We start from the raw sequence: 25,983 nt of genomic DNA on the forward strand, positions 1-25,983 counted from the left end.
AGACATCTTTATAGTCCAACTCTCACATCCATACATGACTACTGGAAAAACCATAGCTTTGACTAGATGGACCTTTGTTGGCAAAGTAATGTCTCTGCTTTTTAATATGCTATCTAGGTTGGTCATAGCTTTTCTTCCAAGGAGCAAGTGTCTTTTAATTTCATGGCTGCAGTCACCATCTGGAGTGATTTTGGAGCCCAGAAAAGTAAAGTCAGCCACTGTTTCCACTGTTTCCCCATGTATTTGCCATGAAGTGATGGAACTGGATGCCATGATCTTTGTTTTCTGAATGTTGAGTTTTAAGCCAAGTTTTTCACTCTCCTCTTTCACTTTCATCAAGAGGCTCTTTAGTTCTTCACTTTCTGCCATAAGGGTGGTGTCATCTGCATATCTGAGGTTATTGATATTTCTCTTGGCAATCTTGATTCCAGCTTGTGCTTCATCCAGTCAAGCGTTTCTCATGATATACTCAGCATATAAGTTAAATAAGCAGGGTGACAATAATACAGCCTTGACGTATTCCTTTCCCGATTTGGAACCAGTCTGTTGTTCCATGTCCAGTTCAAACTGTTGCTTCTTGACCTGCATACAGGTTTCTCAGGAGGCAGGTCTGGTGGTCTGGTATTCCCATCTCTTGAAGAATTTTCCACAGTTTGTTGTGATTCACTAAGAATACTCATTGTCAATTGGTTATCATTTCTGCTAGGCACCATTGGTATACAGAGCTAAGAAATACATATATTTATATATATACATTGTGCTTAAATCATGCATTCATATTAATATTTCTGACTTAAATTTAGCATAACAGAGTTTTTACCTCTTTGATTTTGTTTTGCATCTTTATTTTTTGGAAATACATAAAAAATTTACTTTGTTAAAAAATCATAATGTTTAGAGAAGTCTTTTAAATCCTTCCCTCTATACTCCTTTTCTACCTGTATCCAATTTTATTTGTTTTTTTTATCTCTCCTTCAGTGTTTCATTTTGCAAGTATAGATAAATACATGCACAAATACAGGTGCATGTACTTTTATTCTCCATCCTCTTCCCTTTCAATCTCCTATCTGTATAAAAGATAGCATATTATATATGGTGTTCTGTACCTTATATTTTCATTTAGCAGTATATCCTGGGTATTACTACATAACTTTACTTGCAGATTTTTTGTATTTTCTTATGTCTGAATAGGATTTGTTTTGCAGATATACTATTGAGAGTCTTTTTGGTTGTTGCCAGTCTTTTGCTAGATATAATGTGAGGTGAATAATCCTGTATCATTTCATACTTGTACCAAGTTTGTTGGTGGGGTAGATTGCTAAAGTAAGATACCTGGGGCAAAGAAAAAAAGTGTGTACGGTTTTGTTGGATATTTTGAAATTCCCCTTCATAGGTATTATGCCATTTTTGCTCTCCCATCGAAGATTCCGTGAGGATTAAATAAATTCATGTACATAGAGTGCCTGACACAATGACCATTTAATTGAAGATAGCTATTACCCTAAAATCAATATCCTTAGACCTTCATTGTCTAATGAATTTCAAGACTTCTCAATATTCTGAATACATTTCTATATACATATACATTTCATTTTATATGTAGCCCCTTTAATTATTTTGTGCAAAACCAAGCTTGACACTTTGTGGTAGAGCATTCCAAAATATTTATGTTTTAAGAGGTTGAAGAACAGTTGTTGTTCAGTTGCTCAGTTGTGTCCAACTCTTTGAAACCCCATGGACTATAGCACGCCAGGGTTCCCTGTCCTTCACCATCTCCTGGATCTTGCTCAAACTCATGTCCATCGAGTCGGTGATACCATCCAACCACCTCATCCTCTATTGTCCCCTTCTCCTCCTGCCTTCAGTCTTTCCCAGCATTGGTCTTTTCTAATAAGTCTGCTCTTCACATCAGGCGGCCAAAGTATTAGAGCTTCAGCTTCAGCATCAGTCTTCCATTGAATATACAAGGTTGATTTCCTTTAAGATTGACTGGTTTGATCTCCTTGCTGTCTGTGCAAGGGACTCTCAAGAGTTCTCCAGCACCACAGTTCAAAAGCATCAATTCTTGGATGCTCAGCCTTCTTTTTGGTCTAACTCTCACATCCATACATGACTACTGGATAAACCATACCTTTGACTATAGAGACCTTTGTTGGCAAAGAAATGTCTCTGCTTTTTAATACACTGTTTAGGTTTGTCATAGCTTTTGTTCCAAGGAGCAAGCGTCTTTTAATTTCATGGCTGCAGTCGCCATCTGCAGTGATTTTGGAGCCCAAGAAAGTAAAGTCTGTCACTATTTACATTGTTTCCCCATCTAATTGCCCTGAAGTGATGGGACCGGATGCCATGATTTTATTGAAAAGCAATAAAGCCCCTGAAAGAACAATTAAATAGGACATCCTATTCTTTCATATGTTATCAGACATTGAGGTTTACATTTATAAAGTAGCAGTTTATATTGGAATGTTTCTGTCCTGTAAAATCATTCAAAATTATGGTGGCATATTCCTTCAAACTGCAGAATACTTTGGGGGAAGTAATTATCCTCACTGAGCCTGCATTTTAATGTTTTATTTTTGGAACCACCTATGGTTTAATTTAGTTGAGTACAGGTTAAGGTGAAGGGCTCTAGTCTGCTCAGTGACCACAGGCTATACCCCTCTGTCTCAAATATTGTAACTGGTTTTTTAGAAATGTTTTTGTTTTGATCTAAACAAGTAATAATTTATCTAAAATAAGTAGCTATTTAATAAAGGAAGAGTACATGTTTATTAGTAATTTGAGTAAAACTAGATACATTTATTTTAGTCATTTGTTAAGCTTTTCTGCAAATTCTGTTAAATTATCTGCCAGTGCTTCATCATCTTTGTAACAGTCTAGATTTCTAAATTAGTACATGACACTTATTCTTTACACATGTAAATTTATTTCTAGGTGCTAACTGCCAAAGAAAGGAAAACTCAAATTGATGATAGAAACAAATTGACTGAGCATTTTATTATCACACTGCCGATGTTGCTGTCAAAGGTACAGTTTCCATTTTCAGTCTTGTGATAGTATGCCACCAAATTTGCTTTACTACACTATACTATTAAAGTAGTTACATGTTTTTCTTTGCTTCTTATTCTAGTATTCTGCAGATGCAGAGAAGGTAGCAAACTTGCTACAAATCCCACAGTATTTTGATCTAGAAATTTATAGCACAGGTAGAATGGAAAAGGTAAGAAACTGTAAAATTGAAATTCTACTATTATAATCTGTTTTATTACCTGGATTATTTTATTTTCATGTAATTTATAGGCTTATTATGTGACAGATGCTTAGTTTTGTTTTTTGTTATTAATCTAAATATCATAGTTTTTTTTCCTCTGCAGCATCTAGATGCTTTATTAAAACAGATTAAATTTGTTGTGGAGAAACATGTAGAATCAGATGTTCTGGAAGCCTGCAGTAAAACCTATAGCATCTTATGCAGTGAAGAGTATACCATCCAGAACAGAGTTGACATAGCTCGAAGCCAACTGATTGATGAGTTTGTAGATCGATTCAATCATTCTGTGGAAGATCTATTGCAAGAGGTTGGTTTTAAAGTTAATGTATACATATAATAATTTTGGCTAATAATTATTCAAGGTAGCTGAGTTTGTAAATTTTTCCATTTTAAAAATGAAATTTAGTAGAATTCTCTAACGGTTTCACAGCCTGGCAGCATTATTGCAGTTCATTTTATAAAGATCAGCCTTAGTTACATTTTATTTTTATTTTAAAAAACCTGTTTCATAACGGGCAGATTTTTTTGTTTTTTTCTTTTAAGGAAATTCTTTTTAAGGCCAGCTTTTTAGCTCATGTTTATTTCATCTTCTATTCCTGGAATCTAATTTGCATTTTAATATTACTGAACTATTATGATGTACTAGTGAATAGAACATGAAAATAAAGTGTGCTAATAAAGAATGGCTGCTCACCAGTGGTGTGCCTAGGAAAGCAGCAAGCACCTCCAACTGGTTACTTTTATGATTATTTCTGTGATTCCTGAGTGTTGCCATCTTCCTTCAATCTATATAAGGCAACCTGGAATTCCCACAGCTTTGTATGTCCTGACACCCAGGCTCATAGGATTTCTTTTTAATCCCTTTAATCAATTTTCCCCTATTTTTAATTTTAACTTTTAATTTTTTAACCTGTTTTAAAATTTTCCTTGTGATTTTGCAGTTACACATGTAAGTGACAGTCAGTAAAATGTTTGAAATAACCATTAAAATCTTTAAAGTATATATCCTTCCACTCCGCAGTTGCAAGGAATTTATCCTAAGGTATTAATCTGAAAAGGGTACAAAGTCATGTTTATGACATTGTTTAAAATGCAAAAGTGGTCATCTCTGGGTTTTGGACTTACAGGTGTTTATTTTCTGGTATTTTGCTTATTTGTACTTTACCATTTACCAACAGTGAATATGTACTTTTTGTATAATTTAAAAGAATTTTTCTTTATATGGTATGTATTAATACACTTTCATGTGAATTTGAGGATGAGTAAATTTATGGTAGTGAAGTGCTATCTGCTTTCTGTTTATAGGGAGAAGAAGCTGATGATGATGATATTTACAATGTTCTTTCTACATTAAAGCGGTTAACCTCTTTTCACAAGTATGTCATTTTATTTAAAGTAGATTTAGTGAATATCCTATATTAGTTAACATAAAACAAACTGATTGTAATGTTTAACATCTGAGTAACAATGGGAAATTTTAGAGAAATATTGAGATCTAAATGTTTTTCTTATTCAGATTTTCTCAGGATAAATTTTGCGTTATTTGATTACTTACGGAGTAAGATTTATCTTTCAGCATGGTGAATATACACTGTACAATGTAAAAACTTGAAGATAATTAGTTTTATTAACAAATTAGATGGGCTTATTCTGTAAGCTAGAGTTTTGTAGGTATAATTTTCAGTTCATAGATCTTAGAAAGCTTGCTAAATAAGAATCACAATTTGACAAAAGCCATAAAAGTTATTTCCATATGCTTTTTTCCCTGAATTGTTCTTGTTTGTCTGTTTATTATTGTGTTCTTACTGTGTAGACAGAACAGTTGGATTTGAGTAAGGTAAAAAGGTTTCATATCAGTGAAATAGGTATCGTTTTCAAATTCTACTTTACATATCTGTTGTAATGAGACATGCTTATCTTCTCCATAAAGAGGGGGAAGTAAAATTTTGTTGTGAAAAAGAATATTTAGGTATAGCTCTTACTTTAATGAATACTTCAGAGTCATTTCAAAAGCACTGTCTAAAATCTAAGCCTTTTCTATATACACAAGTACATTTTTAGAATTCCATGGAGAAACAGACTCATATCTGAAAAAATATTTTGACATCTGAAAATAAAAGTTGACAACCAGTGTCAAAACTCCTTTTCAAGAAAATATTTTGATACTTGAAAATAAAAGTTGACAGCCAGTAATCATACTGTTTTTATTTTATTTTATTTTATTTTCTAATTTTAATTTAAAAAAAATTATACATGTGTTCCCCATCCTGAAGCCTCCTCCCTCCTCCCTCCCCATACCATCCCTCTGGGTCGTCCCAGTGCACCAGCCCCAAGCATCCAGCATCGTGCATTGAACCTGGACTGGCATCTCGTTTCATACATGACATTTCACATGTTTCAATGCCATTCTCCCAAATCTTCCCACCCTCTCCCTCTCCCACAGAGTCCATAAGCCTGTTCTATACATCGGTGTCTCTTTTGCTGTCTCGTATACAGGGTTATCGTTACCATCTTTCTAAATTTCATATATATGCGTTAGTATACTGTATTGGTGTTTGTCCTTCTGGCTTACTTCACTCTGTATAATAGGCTCCAGTTTCATCCACCTCATTAGAACTGATTCAAATGTATTCTTTTGAATGGCTGAGTAATACTCCATTGTGTATATGTACCACAGCTTTCTTATCCATTCATCTGCTAATGGACATCTAGGTTGTTTCCATGTCCTGGCTGTTATAAACAGTGCTGCGATGAACATTGGGGTACACGTGTAGAGCTCATGAGAATTTAGTGTCAGTCTTACCTCATTCAGAAGTCCTCAGCCCATATAGACAGCTGCACTAAAGTTTTTGAACTGTGCTATATTTCCCTTACCCTGACTTTGTCTTTCATGTCTTTTGTTATCTCCATCTTGTGATGATTACAGATCTCTTTCAAAAATACGCATGTATTTATACTTTGAAATTATAAATGAATTTGTTTAAATATGCTTTAAAATATACTAGAAAGAATGGTAACTTAAACATATGAAGTTTTATTATTATTGACTTCTCTTAATGAATTCCTAATATCAGCGTCTACTCTTTTTCTCTACCCACCTCTGTCCTCTTCTCTCCCTCTCATTCCCCTCTTCCCTCTTTTTTTCGTTTCTCTCTCTCTGTCTCTCCCCCTCTTTCTCTTTTTCCTTCTAAGTTTGGAGACTTGAACATTTCCTTATGGAACTTTTACACTTCTACTGGAAAATGAGATTATGTTATTTTCCCCCACTGAAACTGAGCTCAACAAATTTAAACTTTACTCCACTCTAGAATAATGTTAATGCATCTTTGTTTATTTTAGCGCTCATGATCTCACAAAATGGGATCTATTTGGTAATTGCTACAGATTATTGAAGACTGGAATTGAACATGGAGCTATGCCAGAGCAGGTAGGAGTTTATCATTATTCCTTCCATGTCATTTTATTTATTTATTTGCTTATTTATTTTGGCTGTGCTGGATCTTAGTTGCAGCTTGCAACTCCATTGCAGGATGCATATGGGATTTAGTTTCCCAACCAGGGATCAAACACAGCCCTCCTGCATTGGGAGCACAAAGTCTTACCCACTGGACCACCAGCAAAGTCCTTCTGTGTCATTTTAGAAAGCTAAGCTTTTCTGAGATCATGTAGGATTATCAAAAGCCTTTCATGGAAACATAGTTGACCATGAAAGGCTTTTGATAATCCTACAACTCTTAAATGCAGCCACCTCCTTTGAGAATTATCACCTTAGTGATTGAGTGTTACAGATAGGTATATTTTACCTTCAGATTTGAACAGAAAAAAATAGAAAAAGTTTGCTGTAATGTAGCAGAAGTTTAATATGAATAATTTTGAAGTAAGTATTGTTGCTCTTTTAGGGAAAATACCATTAATTAATCTAGAAGCAATTTCAAAACTTGATCAATGTAATATAATGAAAATTTCTGATCATGCGTGTTTCAGGCACTGTTCTAGGTATTGATAAGAGTAAGCCTTAGATATGGCTTAGTTTTTGTGGAGGAATCATAGTTAAATAAGTTTAGAGGCTTTTAGCAGATTTTAGACTTTTTTGTATTTATATGTAAGTTGGAGTGAAAAAGTGTGTTTAGTCTGAAAGAGATTCTGTCAGTTATCATACAGAGAATTAAGAATATAATACTTCTATATGAGAATTAAGTTGTGAGTTATTAATTAGCAATTATAATTATTGCTAATTAACAGTAACAATCTGTTGTTAAGAAGTAAGAGTTATTTTGTACATTGCAGACACTCATTCATATAGACCAAAATATTAATACTATCCCTGTGGTTAGGTACAGATGATGTTTAAGGGTGAGTTCATCCATTCCTGTTTTGGTAATATGGAATTCTTAGATGACACTTCATTATACTAAAGCAATAAGAATGTCAATAGATGTAACAATTAATTATTAATTCACGTTAAAACTTAATTGCAGAAACCATGCTTTATTATTGCTATGATTAACTCTTAAGTTGTCTTTGATCTCCACTTTGTAGGCACTGTTAATAATAAATATCCCTGATTGTATTAGATGTTTGATTACAGTTTGTGCAAAAATGTTGAATATTTGACCCCTTGTTTGTTCTTCATTTATTGTTGACTCTTCCAACTTTCATCCTGTTTTTATCTCAGACTTTTCAATAGCCTAAATGCAATTCACTGATACTCTAAGCTGTGCTTCAGAGTTGAAATGATAGAGTTAAGATAATCTTTTTTTGGTCTACTTATTTTCCTCAAGAAGAGAATAGGAATAGCACTTTGCTGTTTTATCTGGAGACTATAACTATGTCTAAATTTATTTTTAATTCTCAATACCATAATTTCTCAGTGGTCTTTTTAAAATTTATTTATTTATAATTGAATGATAATTGCTTTATAATCATTATCATTTTTTGTTTTAGATGTCACTTGTTATAGTCTCACAATATTTTTTGGTGATTATGCTGGTTTTCTGTTATTTATTTGTACTACATATGCATTATTTACCCCATCTTATTTTAATTTCTTTGAGTAAAAGAACATATTTATGTGACATTTGCTTTAGCTTTGTTAACTTCTTAGACACATTCTTTAAACTCTAATCATGTGTATACATTTTGAGTACATCATTACTAGATTGTACTCATATTCATTTTAGCAATTAGAAATTATTTAGCATTTAACAGCTCTTAGAAACATGTCTTTAGATACCCAGTATTGAAAATCCAAAACGTGAATTCAGTCATTTCTTCATAGGACCGTGAAAAAAAAAAAAGTAGAAGTGTTAGTCGCTTAGTTGTGTCCAACTGTTTGCAACCCCATAACTGTAGCTTGCCAGGCTCTTCTGTCCATGAAATTCTGTCCATTCTGTCCATGAAATTCCCCAGGCGAGAATACTGGAGTGTGCAGCCATTGCCATGCAAGCTTGCTTTTTTAGATTCCAGTTCTGTTCCTTTCAGAATCCAAAATATATATCAAAAAACTACCACAGTGTGTACTATTATTAAACCTCAGTTATGCTTAACATTTTGAAGATAGACTAAAATTTATTTACCAGCTGTTTCGTGGAACTGTATTGTTCTTTTATGGTTGACTGTTCATTTTCTATGGTAACCATTTCAATGAGAAGTTTTACAGTCCCACTCTTTGAGATTAACTGAATTCTTTTTTTCCTTCCTCTTTCCATGATCTCATTTCAGTGCTATTTTAACTATTACAGTACAATATGTAAAACCAAATTTTAAAAAATCTAGCTGTTCATAAAATACGTTTTTAAAGTTGAATTATAAAAAAAGTTATAATAGAAAAATTAACTTGTTTCCTTCAGTTCATCAGCTATTTCCCATAGTTGCACACTCACGTTTGCACTTGCTGTGTCCCTCTTTCTCTCTTCTCCCCATATAATAATATGCATGTTAAAAATAAATATTAATAATACTCTAGAATTTTTCTCTAGCCCTGGATCCAAGTCATAATAATGCATTACATTTTTGTAATATCTTTGGTGTTTTTTTTGGTCTTCTTTAAATCTGAATGGTCATTCTGGCTTGTCTTTTATGACATTTTGAAGAGTACAGACCAGTTATTTTATAGAATGTTCTCCATTTAGTTTTGTGTGATCTACATGTTTAGATTTAGATTATGCATTCTTGGCAGGAATGCTACACAAATGATACTCTGTTTTCAGTGAATCACATCAGGAAGCACATGATGTCAGTTTGTTCAGTATTGGTAATAATTAATTTTGATTACTTTAGTAAGTGAGGTCTGCCAAATAACTCCTGTGTAGAGTTGCCATGTTCTTTTTTAATGCGTAAGTAATCTGTGGGAAGATTCCTTAAGACTGTATACAATCCTGTTTCCTATCAAACTTTGACATAATAATTTGAGCATTCATTTATGATTTTGCCTGACTCGTTTATTACTATGATAGTCACAAAATGGTAGCTTAAGTGGTGATTTTCTTTTATTTTATATTTATTTGTTGGCCCTCCGTTGTAAGAAAGAGCTTTTCCTTGCTCCCAATAGTTATTTACTTATGTGTTTGTTCATTAATTTACCTTTTTAAATTTTAAATTCATTTTTAAAAATTTAGTAGCATAATGGACTTATGGTTTCCTGTTTTATTCCTATTCTGTTCATCTGGTTAAAACAGTACTATGGTTATTTATTTTGGTGCTCAAATTGTCATAGATTTAGCCAGACAGAATTTCTTTCCAGCCTGCTCCTGTGTGCTTTAAATATCTTTTGGGGCATTAGCATACTTTCCGGCTCAAAAATATGTTCCAAGGTCTGTTTAGGCCCCCCTATGCTAATGAATTCTTAACCTATGGAAAACATGAGACTGACTGCAACTCCTTGACACAGTAGTCATTAGCTCGTTTCAGAATTTATTGTAGTATTCATACTTTTTTTTTTTTGGTAAAAAAAATGAAGGCAAAAAAAAATTAAATATTTAAATTCTTCTTATCCTGTTTTGTATTTCTTGTTAGTATGTCTGTAAGTTATCTAAAACTCCTCTTAGGCAATATCTAAGAAAAATTAAGTGTTAAAATTCTGCTTTAATACGTAATTCCAAGAATTATCTTACCATATTCTAAAAATTGAAAGCCAATAAAGAAAAATTCATAAGTTATTTTGGTAAATATTTGCTATATAACAATAGTGTGATTATACATATAAAAAAGGAAGTTAATCATGTCAGTAACTTTGGACCTTTCAAGCCATCAGTAATAGAAAATTTTAGTTTTGTGTTTATTATGTACAATGTACTATTTTAAGTCTTTATATGCATACATTTGTTGAAGCCTCCTGACAACCCTATGGAATATACATCATTATTCTCATTTTATTATTAAACTGAAGCAAATAGACATTAACTTCCCCAGAGCCTCATAACTGCTTCATACCTTCTTAAACCAAGCTTTTAAATTCTTTTCATTGTATTTTCATATTTTCTACTGCTAGTTTGCTACTACTATTTATAGTATCCCATGCCTTCTGATGTTTGTCCCATGTCAAACTCTTATTATTTTGCATTTTTATATTTTTTTCTGAACTTCTTTTGTATTGTTCTAGTGAGAATTATGGGGAGAGATTAGATGCTGATACTTTATCATTGTGAACTGAAAATCAACACCTTTCTTTCTTTCTTTTTTTTTTTTTTTAATTTTGGCTATGCTGAATCTTCACTGCTGCACAGGCTTCTGTATTTGCAGTGAGTGGGAGGGAGCTGCTTTCTAGTTGCAGTGCACAGGCTTTTCATTGTGGTGGATTCTCTTCTTGCGGAGCACAGGATCTATGAGTTTCTAGAAGGTTTCAGTAGTTGCAGTTCTAGACTCTCGAGCACAGACTCAATGGTTATGTGCATGGGCTTAGTTGCTCCTGCACATGTGGGATTTTCCTGAAACAGGGATCAAACTTGTCTCCTGCATTGGTAGGTGGATTCTTTACCACTGAGCCACCAGGGAAGCCCTCAACATATTTCTTTAGACATAACATAGTATATGAGGTTAAGTTTAATTTTAGTCAAGTTATTGCTTATGTTTATAATAAAGCTTATTATGTAAATAATGGGACCTTGTTTTCTCTAGAAGTATATGGATGTAGTCATGCTTTCCTTGAAAGACTACATACTTATTTCATTGACTGGGCATAAAAATGTTTTCACTTACCAACTTCTTACTATTCTTTGGGCATGCCATATCAGAACTTTTCGGAACATCTTCATGACCCTTCCACACACATCTTCTTAATTCTGTGGTCCTTATTGACCAAAAATGTGTTTGAGTGTCAGATTCTGGAGGTATAAGGATATCTTGTAAGCAGTGTTTAGCCTCAGGAGACTTTTGATCTTTTTAAAAATTCTACCTCCTTAAGTCTCTTCCTGTCATCATTCTGATAGCCCTACTGCCATTTCCTTAGTTTCATCCTTCATATCTTCTCTTGCAGATCATAGTAGTAGCTGCCTATTTTGTCTTAGTAACCTGAGTTTCATCCTCTGTCCAGTCTAGGTTCTATTCCAGTAATTTTCAACTATATGTGTGTGTCGGAAAACGTTATGGAGTTGTTTTTTTGTTGTTGTTGTTGTTTGTAATACTGACATACTTTCAAATACCGTTCTGAGAAAAAATTAGTGTGATCCTTTTGAAAGGTTATTTGTCAGTCTCTTATCAAAATTAAAAGTGGACATACCTTTCATTGAGCTTTAGTAATTTGAGGAATTTAGACTACAGGTATGTACTTGGACATAGGAACAAAGATATTCATTGCAAAATTACTTATAAAAATTTAAAACTTAAAATAATTTTAAATGTCCAGGAACAGAAAACTGGTTATCTATGGAAGGACTGTTTTGACTCTGTATAATACTGTGTAGTCATAATTAAAAGAGTGGGGTTGATATTATTTGTTCTATAATATTCTCTGTGAGAAGAAATTTTATGAAAAAGGCAAGGAACAGAACAATGTAAATTTAAAAGGATGATAAGATTTATATATACATGTTCCTTTTGATTGACAGACTATTTCTGGAATGATACATAAGAAATTAACAATGACTTTAACAGTGGCTTTATTTGTAGTGGTCACAAAACTTAATTTTAAGGGGGTAGGTAATTTAGGAGTTTGGGATTAACATATACACAGTACTATGTATAAAACAGATAACCAACAAGGACCTTCTGTAAAGTACAGGGAACTATACTCAGTATTTCATAATAACCTATAGGGAAAAGAATCTGAAAAATCTGTGTACACACACACACACACACACACACGTATGTATTACTGAATCACTTTGCTATATACCTGAAACTAACACAACTTTGTAAATCAACTATACTTCAATAAAAAGAAAAACAAATTATATTGTTACAAATTTTACCAATATACTTACTGCTTTTTAAGTTTAAAAACCAGCTGTTTAAGACCAGTAGGGTAAGGTATGGGGGAGGGGCAAGATAAGGGTATAGAATTGATACAAACTACAATGTGTAAAAGCCAGTTGTTTAGTAGTAAACACTGGCAAATGAAACTTTAGAAATATGTGCCATTTACAATAGCACCAAAAGACACAAAATGCTTAGGTATAAATCCAACAAAATATGTGCAGGGTATGTATACTGAAAACTATAAAACACTAATGATAGAAATCAAAGAAGATTTTAATGAATGAAGATATATCGGGTTTGTGAATTACAAAGCTCTGTGTTGTTTAAATGTCAATTCTCCCCAAACTGATCTTAGATTTAGCACAATTCCAGTTAAAATCTCAGCAAAATTTTTTTGTAGAAAGTGACAACTTGATACTAAAATTTATATGGAGAGGAAATAAAATAACCAAAAGAATGTTTTAAAAATGAATGAAGAAGATTCACTCTACTTGATTTCAAGACTACAAAAAGTTTTAGTGTGACATTGAAGAGAGGATGCTGCAGCTGCTAAGTCGCTTCAGTCATGTCCAACTCTGTGTGACCCCGTAGACATAAATAAATCAAAGGAACAGTATAGAGAATCCAGAGATAGACCCACACATATATGGTCAATTGATTTTTGAAAAAGGTGTCAAAGCAGTTCTTTGGAGAAAGGATGATCTTTTCACAAGTGATGCTGAAACGGCTGGATATCCATATGCTCCCCTCCCCCCAAAAAAAGAATCTCAGTTCATTTACTTAACTTAAAATAGACCAGAGACCTAGAAATCGCAGCCTTCAGTAGCTGTGGTTCCTGGGCTCTGGAGCTCTGGCTCAGTAGTTATGTGCAAGGGCTTAGTTACTCCACCGTATGTGGAATCTTCCCGAAACAGGTATCAAACTCATGTCTCCCGCATTGGCAGGCGGATTCTTTACTACTGAGCCCTTCTATTGTTTGAATATTTTGCTTGAGTTTTTCAAGCTTACAATTTAAAAAAAAATTATATAGTATGCATATTGGTAATACAACAGTGGATGGTCTCTCATTCCCAAAACACGTGTAGGATTTAGGAATCTCTCCTTTTTATTAAATAATTTTTGTCACTTTATAACACTATGATTTGCTTCCATGTTTGTGCTTTTCTTGCATTCACTCAAAAATATTACTGTAAACTCTACTCTTTGCCACATTGATTCTTACTCATTGTTATACAGTAAAACTGACTTGTCTTCCTTCCTATGTGAAGAATTTTAACATATGTATAGATTTATGTGGTTACCACCACAGTCAGGATGCAGAACAGTTTCATCATCCCCAAAACTTCATATTATCCCATCACAGTCATATGCTTGCACCACCTACATAGGACTGCTGGAAATCACTCATCTGTTTTGCATCACTATAGTTTTGTCTTTCTGAGATTTCCAAATAAATGAAATTTTATAGTATAAACCCTGAGCATAATGCCTTTCAGATTAAATCAGGTTATTGTGTGAGTCAGTAGTTAGTTTGTTTTTACTGCTCATTGTTAGTCCATTGTGTAAATAATTATGTTGGTGAAAAAGTAATTGTGGTTTCAAGCCATAAATTTGTAATCATTATAGCTAGGCTCAAACAAGTCTTTATTATTCAAAATAGAGACCACTACAATCAACACATTTTTGCCAATGAGAAATAAATTTGTTTATTCCTGTAGCATAAAAAAATCCATGCTTCAGGGTTTCAAGAACTCTTGGAAAGCATTTTCTGCCTCCTGCTGGTTGTGGAAGTGTTTTCCTTGCAAAAAGGTATAGAGATGCTTGAAGAAGTGGTAGTCGGTTAGCTAGAGGTCAGGTGAAAATGGAAAATGAGGAAAAACAGCGTAGCCCAATTAGTTCAACTTTTGAAGCATTGATTGTGTGGCGTGTGGTCGGATATTGTCATGGAAAAGAATTGGGCCCATTCTGTTGACCAGTGCCAGTTGCGATTCTTGCAGTTTTCAGTTCATTGCTGAGCATGCTTCTCAGATGTAATGGTATCGCTGGGATTCAGAAAACTGTCGTGGATCAGACTAGTAGCAGACCACCAAAGAGTGACCATGACCCCTTTTTGGTGCAAGTTTTGCTTTGGGAAGTGCTTTGGGGCTTCTTCTTGGTCCAACCACTGAACTGGCTGTTGCCAGTTGTCATATAAAATCCACTTTTCATAACACATCAGAGTCCAATAGAGAAAGGGTTTATTGTTGTTGCATAAAATAAGAGAAGACAACACTTAAAAACAACGATTTTTTTACATTTATAGTCAGCTTATAAGGCACCCATTTATGGAGCTTTTTAACCTTTCCAGTTTGCTTCAGATGCCAAACGACCATAGAATGGTTGATGTTGAGTTCTTGGGCAACTTCTCATGCAGTTGTAACAGGATCAGCTTCAGTGATTCTCTGAATTGGTCGTTGTCAACTCCCGACGGCCACTGCGCTCCTCATCCTCATTCTCCTTTGTGAAACTTCTTGAACTGCCACATGCTGTATGTCCGTTAGCAGTTCCTGGGCCACATGCATTGTTGGTGTTGCAAGTCATCTTTGCTGCTTACAACACATTTTGAACTCGAATAAAAAAATCGAATTTGCTTTTTGGGTAACATAATTTCCCTAGTCTAAAATAAACAGCAAGTAATAAGTCTTTAGCAAAAAAACATAAAGCAAAAAATGTGCATTAAAATGGTGTACAACATAACCACATTTATTTAAGAATGTATTCCAGTATCAAATGGCAAAGTTCAGCAGTGTAAAACTGCAGTTACTTTTGCACCAACCTATGCATCACTGTTTTTAGTCATTCAGTTGAAAATATTTGGGTTGTTTTCAACTTTTGGCTGTCACCAAAAGAGCACTGTAAATATTTGTGTAGTATTTTGTTTGAACATAAATTTTCATTTCTCTAAAGTATATTCCCAGGAGTGTAATTGCAGGGTTTTATGGTAAGTATATGTTTAACTTTATTAGAAACTGCCAAACCACTTTCCAGAGTAACTGTACCCTTCTGCATTTCTGCCAGCAATGTATGAAAGTTCCAGTTATTCTGAATTCTCATCAGCACTTCATATCATCAGCAATTTTTACTCTAGCCACCTGAGTAGATATGCATTGGTGTTTCACTGTGTTTTTTAATGTATGTTTTCTTAATGCTAATGATGTTAAACATGTCTACATGTACTTATTTGCCAGCCTTATATCCATTTTGATGAAACCATGTTGGTTATTAATTTTTACCTTAAAGGTTCTTTTTATTCATGTTAACCAAGTCCAAATATGATAAATAAAAAAAACCAGTTTGGGATATTAGAAGCACACTAGTATTAAGTTCAGTTCATTCTTTTGACATGCACTTGTCCACTAAAAAAATTTGATCATCCTTCCCCTTAAAGTGTCTTACAAACAGAAAAAAAGTAAGAGTCTTAGTTTATCCCAGTCATTATGTGTATTTTCAGAATTTTATTACTTTGCCAGGCAAAGGGGGAACATAGCAGGCTAGCGCCTCAAGAACTGTGCACCCAGGTTTTCAGAATTTTAAACATGTCCCGTATATGTAGATGATATATATCTACACATGCATATATATTACATAGAATTTTTCCCATTCTTAGTGTCATAATCATTTTTCCTATTATAGTATCTTGTCAGATTTTATTTTCCAGGCAAATTCAGTTTTTCAAAACTTTAAACTTTCTAAGATTTTCTCTCTTAGTCTTAACTTACATGTAATAAATACAGTTCACCTTCATCTCCAAGATATATCATTAGTTATAGGTTGAATGAGTCTCATTGATTCAATCTGCTAATCAAAGATAGAGCTAGCTCCTTTAAATAGATTAAAGTAATTATTTTTTTAAAAGGGCTAATAAAGAATTTTTATGTTGGTTAAGGTAATACTAGCTGCTATAATAATTTTAGTATCTCAGTGGCTTAACACAATAGAAAGTAATTTCTCACTTACATAACCATAAAGCACAATTACAGGAAGTAGGTGTCACTGCACAGCCAAGTCATTCAGAGACCCATGGTCTCCTGGATTGTTGGTATCTTGGCTGGCAGATAGAGATGGAAAGGATGAAGAAAGCAGTCCTGCTTCTTAACTAATTTTTGCGCAGAAGTGTGCAGTATACATTACTGTGTCCTTCTGGGAACATCATTACCTTGTGCAAAAATGAGGTCAGAAGAGTAGGGTTGGAAGAAATTCTTGGGTCGGGAGACTAGTACTTCGTATTACTCAGTTCAGTTCACTTCAGTTGCTCAGTTGTGTCTGATTCTGCGACCCCACGGACCATAGCACGCCAGGCCTCCCTCCATCACCAACTCCCAGAGTTTACCCAAACTCATGTCCATCGAGTCGGTGATGCCATCCAACCACTCATCCTCTGTCGTCCCCTTCTCCTCCTGCCTTCAATTTTTCCCAGCATCAGGGTCTTTTCAAATGAGTCAGCTCTTCGCATCAGGTGGCCAAAGTATTAAGAGTGATGCTTCAGCATCAGTCCTTCCAGTGAACACTCAGGACTGATTTCCTTTAGGATGGTTGGATCTTCTTGCAGCCCAAGGGACATTCAAGAGTCTTCTCCAACACCGCAGTTCAAAAGCATCAGTTCTTTGGCACTCAGCCTTCTTTATAGTCCAGCTCTCACATCCATACATGACTACTGGAAAAACCATAGCCTTGACTAAATGGACTTTTGTTGGCGAAGGTCTCTGCTTTTTAATATGCTGTCTAGGTTGGTCATAACTTTCCTTCCAAGGAGTAAGTGTCTTTTAATTTCATGGCTGCAGTCACCATCTGCAGTGATTTTGGAGCCCCCAAAAATAAAGTCACCCATTGTTTCCACTGTTTCCCCATCTATTTGGTATTATTAAAAGATCCTTTCCAGAGTCAGAGCAGTGTTAGTCAAGAAAAGGCAGAAGGGCTATCCTGCTCCTAGGTTAGAATTATCATTTGGCTTTTTCAGTTTTTAATTGCTTGTCTTTCTTGTTTTACCTGTACTACAAAAAGGTGAAGTTGCTGAATAAAAATGACTTTCAGATTTAGGATAACATTGCTAGTTTGGGAGATAAAAATCAATATGACTAGATGTAAAGCCTGGAAGAAAGAGTTCTGAATTTTCTTTTGAAGTGTGATCAACTACATTGTTACATAATTATAACTGTGAGAAAGTAAAATGTTTCCCAATCAATGAGAGTGAGCTTTTTATTTTAAAATAATACTGTGGAGCTCTTCTGAAGTAAACATATAATGAATACCATTGTATTGAAAATTAAAATGGGGATGCTGTATAGGTATTGAAGTGACCTGTTTCTCTCTTCTAAATCTAAGAAACTTGTGTATTACTTTGAAATACATTTTGAGTAATTCCTAGTATATAGGTCATAGAAATGTAGAATGAAAAGAAATATTTATAATGATTAGGATAGATATAACCAAAATTAAGCAGATCTTCAACAATACTTTTTTCCATATCTTAATTTCCCGTTGATTAATGTTTTTTTGTATATCACTTTTCTAGTAATCTAACAATACAAATAGTTTCAAATTCAAGAAAAAGTTTTAAATCACACAAACCACTTCAATACTTTTTTATAAGGTAGAAGTTATCAGAGGGTGTCTCAGGACCAGAAGTGTACCATATTGAGTATCTTCTAAGTGTAGTAAGAGGATTTCTTTAGCATTAATGTTCATAAGTTGACGGTGTTTCAGTAAGTCTTGTTTCTAGCATTCTGACATAAATCAGGCATTTAATTATCATGTTTAATAAAACCTTGACATCTCATTAGTATTGTATGAAAAGCAGCACCAGTCATCCTTCTAATTCTGATGAGTTATTTTCAGAGCTGAGAAGATGCACTGGATCTGAAACCTGAAATTTTTAAAGTAAAACCAATCAAATTTCTACTTCCTGAAGCAGTCCACTTACTGATCTCTCTCTTGATTTATCTTATACATATATTCATTCTTATGATTTTTAGTCTATCTAGAGGGGAAAATAATAGAGACACTATAATAATGGAGTATCATATCTGATATGCTTTATTGCAGTAGAGATCTATCATGTTTTCAAACAGAAATGTTAATAAAAGCCCTATCCAAAATGAAGTTTTCTTTTTTATTAATGTTTTTAATTTTTATTTTCCTAAACTCTACTGTTTGCCTTGCTGAAATATATGGGTAAATATTTTACAGAATAGGGGTTCAGTGCTAATAAAAAATGAAAAGGTGCTCATCTGCAATGATAATTAGAAAAATATAAATTAATACCACATTAAGATACTACTCATGCATAAAATAAAGTCACCTGATGTAAAAAATGTGATGACATCAAATGTAGATAAAAACATAGAGCCACAAGACCTGTCAAAGAATATTAGATATAGCCACTTTGGATAAAAATTTGGTACTATCTCCTGTAAAGTTAAATACACACATACCCAGCAATCCTGTTCTCAGAGCAGAGACTCTCAAAATGTGGTCCAGGGAGCCTGGGAGATTTCCAAGGCAGGCTCATAAGGTCAAACTATCTTCATACAAGAGAAAGATGTCATTTGCTTTCTCTCACAAGTGCAAATTGAAGTATTTGGTGTTGTATCAAATAATATCCACATTTATCTACAAACAAACACTAATCTGTGACAGAATTTTCTTCATATACTTCAGTCATTAAGTTTTATATATGTTTATGCACATTTCTGTGTGAGTGTTATGAAAGTGTTACGAAGTTATGAAAAACTCTAAACAAATTAAATAATCATTTAAGTGTAACATTTGGATAAAAGTTTCTTCAATCTCTTCTTAAAAATTTGACTGAGTAAAGTATTTATGACAATGCATTTTTGTTTAAAGCATAGTGTATTGGGGTCCATATTTATTGAGATACATTATATCTGTATTCTCTAGATTGATTGGTTGGTTTGTCTTTTTAAACTAAATATTATTTTGTGCATTCTTATTAATTCTACAACTATTTGGACTTGAAACTTTATTGTAAGATAAAAACTATGATAAATATTATTCTCTTAATATTGTACAAACGTAAATTATGTCTCATTTGTTTGAATTTTTTATTTGATACAGATAGTCGTACAGGCACTGCAGTGTTCCCATTACTCGATTCTTTGGCAGTTGGTGAAAATTACTGATGGTTCTCCTTCCAAAGTAAGTAAGAGTTTCCGTAGGCAGAAGGATTATTACTAAAGTACAATGATCTTGCTTAACTCATTATATTATTTTTATTACTATAATTTTAATAAAATATGTAATTATTGTTATCAATTATTGTTTTATCCTAAACACACATATATATATATATTTTACATCTTTGAAAGATAAACAGTTTTTCAAGCAGTAGCCACAGAGTTGTATGTATACGTGAAGTTTAAATTCCTTTAAGAAATAACTGTACTTGAAACCAGAAGAGCTTTGATAGGTGATATGCTGTAAGAAAGAGAATAATATTGAAAGACAATAGTGTGTAGGTTTTAGTTCTGGCATTATGGCACCTTGGGGCCCAAACTAAACAAACTTGTTTGTGAACATTTTAAATCATTGGATAAAATTTTTTTTTTAATTTTTAACTTACCCATGACCATGCAAAACAAAGAGAAAATACAAACCAGAACTTAAGTGAAATTCAGATCCCAGAAAGTCAAGCAGAGTACTGCTGCTGCTGCTGCTAAGTCACTTCAGTCGTGTCCAACTCTGTGCGACCCCATAGACGGCAGCCCACCAGGCTCCCCTGTCCCTGGGATTCTCCAGGCGAGAATACTGGAGTGGTTTGCCGTTTCCTTCTCCAATGCATGAAAGTGAAAAATCTTGAGAATATTTGCTAATCTAGACAAGTCCCAAAGCCCTCCTGAAGAGGACTGTCTAATAAGTAGCATGTCCCTTGATAAAGTTGGGATCCCAAAAAGAGCTACTCCCAGCATGAGGTTAAATTAGAAATAAACTCATACCAATTCCATTCATGAGGGAATAAATAAGATTTGGATTATGTTCTATAATGGTAGTATCCCCAAGCACCTAAGAGAATCAAATACAAATCCTTTCTGAAGGAAGTTGCCTCAGAGAGTTTTTCAGAGTTTTAAGAAAAATGAGCTCATATTAAAAAGCCAACTTTACTAAAAAGACTAGAAACCATGAAGAGATTCAAAGTAAAAAATATTTTATATATTGAAATTATCTGACATAAATACAAAATAAATATATTTCAATTGTGTTATGAAATCAAAGGGGCTTGAACATATGCCCAAAGAGCACACATTTGATAAAGAACCAAATAAAGAGACTCTGATGTTTACATATCCTCAGCTTAACAAAACAGAAGCTATTTAACCAGTAACAATGTTAATAATACATTTCCATATAGAACCAACTACTTGATACAGAGTATTCTTTTCTAGGAGAAAGAATTTTTTTTCTTTTTGTCTTTTCTGTTGAATGATTGGAGGATTTCTGTGCCTTTGGAAGTAATTGGGAGTTCTGTTCATTTTCAGTTAGAAGGAGGTTGATACATTTGTTGGCTTTTTGGTTTTTTTCTATTTTATTAAAAGTTTTAGTCTTGAAAAGCAAAAATCAAGGTTAATCTTCTTTTATTGGAAACAAAAACCACTTTAAAACTATATAACATTTTCATGTTTTTTGAAATATTCTTTTATATGAAAAGATTAAAGGAGAGTGTATATATGTAAGTTAAAATTTGAAAGCAAGAGTTTATATGTTATGCATAATTAGTTTATCTGAATTTTTCACTTAGTTTATTTGACTTTTATATTGTTTTCCACTGAGATCATTTTGATTGAGTTATTTGTATTTTAACTGAATGTTGATAACTGCATTTTAGTAAATTTGAAATATACACTAGCCTAAAACTTTAGCATAATTAGTGGTTATTTCCTTCATTTAATTTAAATTTTGTCCCTTTACAATTAAATTCCATAATTAGAGTAAGAATCTATTCTTGGACCTCCTTCTTTGAATATTTTGTTTTTTAACCCCGACCAGAGATCGAACCCATGCCCCCCTGCATTGGTAGCACAGAATTTTAACCACTGGACCACCAGGGAAGTCCAGAATATTTTGTTTTTTTTAATCCTGTTGCAGCAGAGCTATTTTGAGATTCTTTGCCTTTGCTGTGTAATTTTCATCTCATATATTCTCCTAATGAAAATAGCTTCCTTTTTGTTGTTAGTCATTCTACTGATTTTGTTTTTGTCATTGCCACAATGGCAATGCAGATTTTTGTAGCCAACATTGGTTTTCTTTATTCCGGAAAGTGTGCCCTAGCACCTTTTGATGCTTTAGTGTTCATTGATTTCCATTTTGGTTTTGTGTGCATTTATATCACATGTGAAATTATCCTTACTTAGCTGTATCTCAGGATGTTTCTTCTCACTTTGAAGTTGTTGGTAATTTTTGTAAACCAAAGTATATTTAGTAATCATGTATTGGTTGTGTCTATAGTTTAAAACTGATTCGCTGAAACTGATAACCTTATAAAACATGAATCTTTAGGATACACACAAACTTGAAAAATTAATCTTCCACTGCTAATATTTTTTTCTTTTAAAATAGTTATTTTAATGATTCTTATTTATAATAATCACAAGATCAGGAATTGTCAAACTTTCTAATCCTCTATATAATATAGGATATCTTTGAAAATGTATGAGTCACATACATAAACTTTGTATACATGAATCTGTATTAGTAACATCCCACTTGGTAAGATATCAAATTCCTAAGTATAGACTCGGCTACATCATTAAGTTATGAAAATAACCTTGAGTCAAGTCACTTAAATAATTTTAAAATAAATAATTTATATCAAAGCATTTTATCAGTTGTAAAGGGCTTTCCGTATTCTAGTAACAACTGAAAAATCACTTATCTGTGTCTCACGTTACTTTGTTATGAAGTTTATAGTTGTGTGTCGCCAATCTTTTCTAGCTCTAGAATTCTACAACCTATGCTAAAGTTAAAAACCGCTATACTGAAGATGTTTGGATAAATATACAAGAATCTTAACAGTGATTACCTCTGGGAAGTAGAAATTGTTTGGGGGCAGGCATAAGGAGAGAAATTTACTTTTCCATTTATACCTTTTGATACTTTTTGAGGGATTGTTTTTGTTGATATTTATGGTGCATATTAATATCTTAAAAATTAATTTTTTAAAACTATTACTATGAAAATTTTTTTATTCTCCATCTTCTAATCTTAAGTTTTGGTTTATCACAAATAACTCACTGAGTTATTGGACTTAGATGAATACTAAAAAAGTACATAGTATGTTCTGTATCTTACTTGCTGTTATAGCATTCTTTTGTTGTTTATAAGTGTAATATTAAAGCTATAAAGGAGTTTGAAAATAATTTGATGAAACCTATAAGGGGACGTTGTTATTTTTACCTTGTTTGTATTTTACATGTTATTAATCATTTTAATATAAATGTTCTAATTTGATTAAATCTGCTTAATTATCCTATAGAGTGGATATTATAATCCCATTTTTACAGAAAAGGAACCTAATACTTAACAAAAATTGAGAGTTGTCTAAAATCACACTTAGAGCACAAGTCTCTGAATCTCAACATACTGTCTTTCTGTTACTACTCCTTAAAATCTTGTATTATTAAGCTTTTAATACAACTACTTTTTATGGAGTTTTGTCGTAGTTGGTTTTTTTAAAAGCAAATTTTCTAAGGACACATTGGTTGATTCCTTACTGAACAATATCATTTGTCAGTTGTATATTGAAAAAGTATGACACATGGCAGTTTTCTGTGGTCATTCTGTATCCCTCAAAGTATTTAAATGAGAAGTTACCATGATTTTTAAATGGCTCAGTTTGTAATGTCAGTGCTTAAAGTATATGGAAAACTTTGCTAATGAAGCACCTGAAATTCTCTGTCCTTTTTTCTCCCCTTTAATTTGTTCCCTGAAATTTAAATGTAATACAGCAAACCCTTTGGGTCTATATATTTAACATTTGTAATATTGATTTTGTAGAGGTAACATGAAAGTCGTACTACATGAATTAATTTTGTTTTTTTTTTATTGTTGAATAACTGTTAATATAGAATGAGCCATTTATTTAGTGAGGAACTGGCCACCTGACTGCTGTTTTTCTCTGCTCATTTTTGTTATATTTATAGAAATTCATTTAAACCTCTGAAAAGGTCACTTATATTTTTAATTAATAAATTATGCATGTTTGGTTTTGGTGTAAAATATAAGGTAGAATGGTTTTCATAAATTTGAACTTTCTTACTTATGTGTTCATTATAAAAACTATATACATAAAATGAAATTTCCAAATCTTACTACCTGTTAATATTTTGATGTATTTTCTTTCAGTACTTTTTCTTACATACTTTTCAGTCTTACTAAGATTATGATGTATTTATAATTTTGTGTCTCTTCAATTAACATTCTTCATGTATTTAATGTTTATAGATAATATTTTAACATATGCATGATAGTACATAGTGTAGTTTATAATTTATTTTACTGCTCTCTTGGATATTTAGATTGTTTACACATTTTAAGTAATAAAATTCTGTTATGGACATTCTGGTGCAAAAGCTTGTTCTGTGTTTTACATTTTTTCATCTTACATTCTTGGAAATGGAATTGCTTGGTCAAAGATTGTACATACTTTTAAGGGTTAATACACATTACCAAACTGCTCTTTAGTGAATACTTTCTAAAATTTACTTTTCTTCTTTCTCTGTTGTCATGAACACTGTCATTTGGGGGATTATGAATGGTAGTTATATTTGAAGTTTAAATTCAAATTATAACTTAACAGTGAACAGTATTCTATAAAATGAAGTACATGAGAAGACTGTGTCAAGATCAGGATTAGATCTTTATTTAAAATGGAAGTCCACTGGGTTTTACCGATGGGTATTTCCTCTGTTCCCTTAATTTCCAGAGTTGAACCTCTTTGGCTATCTCACAGGTCAAGCTCAGTATACTTTGCTCGGGTGCCCCCTAGTGCTGGTCCTGTAGAAGCAGCCTTCAGTTTCTCTTCTCTGTAGCAGAAAACACACTTCTTCCTTCAGCTCCTTCTGGACATATACAGAGACATTTAAAGAGCCAGGTAAATAAGAGTTAGGGCTGAACTAATGCCCCTATTGCCTTTTTAGGCCTGGGGATCTAGAATTTATCCTCAATTTTTTTTTTCCTCCTGAGAGGAGCTGTCCTACCCTCTGTAGTCTTAAATTTGTAGTGCTCTCTGCCTTACCCTGCATGTTTCTATTCTAGACAGCAGTAGGAATGGCCTGGGGGAAACATCCCTGTATTCTGGACCCAGGCTTTATCCTTAAGTCTTCAAATTAAAGAAAATCTACATCCTTCAGGGAGCTACAAGTCAAATTATTAGTGAGAAGTATAGCATATTTATTACAAAGTTTGTTCCTCCATTACACTCTTGACTGAAGGTTCTCCTCTGCAAATTTCAACTTGTTTACCTCCAAACAGTTAGGGTAAAGATAGGACTGATGTTGGCCAAGGCCCATGAGGAGAAATGTTTAACCTTGCTGTGTATAAAAATCCACAGTCTTCTTTCTAGACCTCTTTCTCTCCCCTTCCAAGTCCTATAGAGTATTAATATCTGTGAATACGAAAGAGATAGCTCACTTAGGTCCTTGTCCCCAAACTCTTATAATAACAAAATACAGATAATATACCTCAGTCTGCAGAGTTCACTGCTTTGAAGGGGAAGGGAATGAGGCCAACAGCTGGCAACAGTAGCTATCCCTCTAGGAATAAAGTATACAACCGTTTTGCTTCATTCTTTTCTAGATCTCCCCTCCCCTACCTTTTTATTTCTTAAGAAGTCTATCCTCAATAACTATCTACTTGGTTTTAGTCTTAAGCCTTTCCTTTTTACTGGTCCATGACTTCAGAGTGATTATTTTATAGCTTTGTTTCTATTAATAGTGTGTCCAGTCTCAAGTGCCTGAGTGGCTGGTCTAGGAAAGTTAGGAGGGAAAGATCCAGGACTTGTTTTATATTCATTTCTTTTTCAGCTCCTGGAGGGTTCTTTTTTTGTTTTGTTTTGTTTTTAAACTGGAATACATAAGTAGATGGCTAAACTCTCAACTTGTCCAAAATTTTATTAGACTCTAACATTCTAAAAATTTCTGGAAATCATAAGTAAGTATGTTCAACTTAGAGGGGCATGTACAATTCATGATTCCAACATCTTATTAAGAATTCCATACTGTGTTTGCAACCCTGTTCCTGGGCCTCTA

The 25,983-nt window shown here is 33.2% G+C and overlaps 1 protein-coding gene across 1 annotated transcript in view; it reads left to right on the plus strand.

The window, feature by feature from the left end:
- The window catches only part of STAG1 (stromal antigen 1), a 374,182-nt gene that overhangs the window by 312,601 nt on the left and 35,598 nt on the right, over positions 1-25,983 (plus strand). The window contains exons 17-22 of the mRNA XM_010858254.1: positions 2,935-3,027; positions 3,131-3,220; positions 3,375-3,578; positions 4,577-4,647; positions 6,611-6,698; positions 19,799-19,879. Coding sequence (XP_010856556.1) covers positions 2,935-3,027; positions 3,131-3,220; positions 3,375-3,578; positions 4,577-4,647; positions 6,611-6,698; positions 19,799-19,879 — 627 coding nt within the window. The remainder of the gene's footprint in view (positions 1-2,934; positions 3,028-3,130; positions 3,221-3,374; positions 3,579-4,576; positions 4,648-6,610; positions 6,699-19,798; positions 19,880-25,983) is intronic.

Source organism: Bison bison, unplaced genomic scaffold, assembly GCF_000754665.1.
Source record: "Bison bison bison isolate TAMUID 2011002044 unplaced genomic scaffold, Bison_UMD1.0 scf7180017864384, whole genome shotgun sequence".
NCBI classification, from domain to species: Eukaryota; Metazoa; Chordata; class Mammalia; order Artiodactyla; family Bovidae; genus Bison; species Bison bison.